Source organism: Acanthisitta chloris, unplaced genomic scaffold (assembly GCF_000695815.1).
Source record: "Acanthisitta chloris isolate BGI_N310 unplaced genomic scaffold, ASM69581v1 scaffold43216, whole genome shotgun sequence".
Lineage (NCBI taxonomy): Eukaryota > Metazoa > Chordata > Aves > Passeriformes > Acanthisittidae > Acanthisitta > Acanthisitta chloris.
Genome location: NW_008678349.1, coordinates 1 through 304, shown reverse-complemented (window position 1 = coordinate 304; position 304 = coordinate 1). Strand labels below are relative to the sequence as shown.

Sequence of the window (304 nt, the reverse complement as noted above, 5' to 3'; positions counted from 1 at the left end):
CAGGGGAGCCGTGCCAGGACATGGGGAACCCTGCCTTTTCCTCAGAGTCCCCCTCTCTTCCCCAGGCTGCCTGGCAGAGAAGTGGACTGGCAAGAAGGGTGACTTGGCAAGCATGGGGGAGAAGCAGAGCAAAAAAAAGAGCGGGAAGAAGAAGAAAAAGGGCCGGAAGGATGAGAGCGAGGGAGCTGCCAGCCTCTCGGACGCAGGGGAGGCCCTGGAGGGGGTCCAGGAGGAGGCTCCGCTCAGCCACAGCCCAGCTGATGAGCTGTAGGCACACAGCCCCAGCCCCGGGGCCGCCCGCTCC

The 304-nt window shown here is 64.5% G+C and overlaps 1 protein-coding gene across 1 annotated transcript in view; it reads left to right on the top strand.

Annotated features, from left to right (window-relative positions):
• Positions 1 to 271, top strand: part of CNPY3 (canopy FGF signaling regulator 3) — a gene marked incomplete at its 5' end in the record, with an annotated part of 1,421 nt that extends 1,150 nt beyond the window's left edge. The window contains one exon of the mRNA XM_009076818.1: positions 46 to 271. Coding sequence (XP_009075066.1) covers positions 46 to 271 — 226 coding nt within the window. The remainder of the gene's footprint in view (positions 1 to 45) is intronic.
• Positions 272 to 304: the final 33 nt, after the last annotated feature.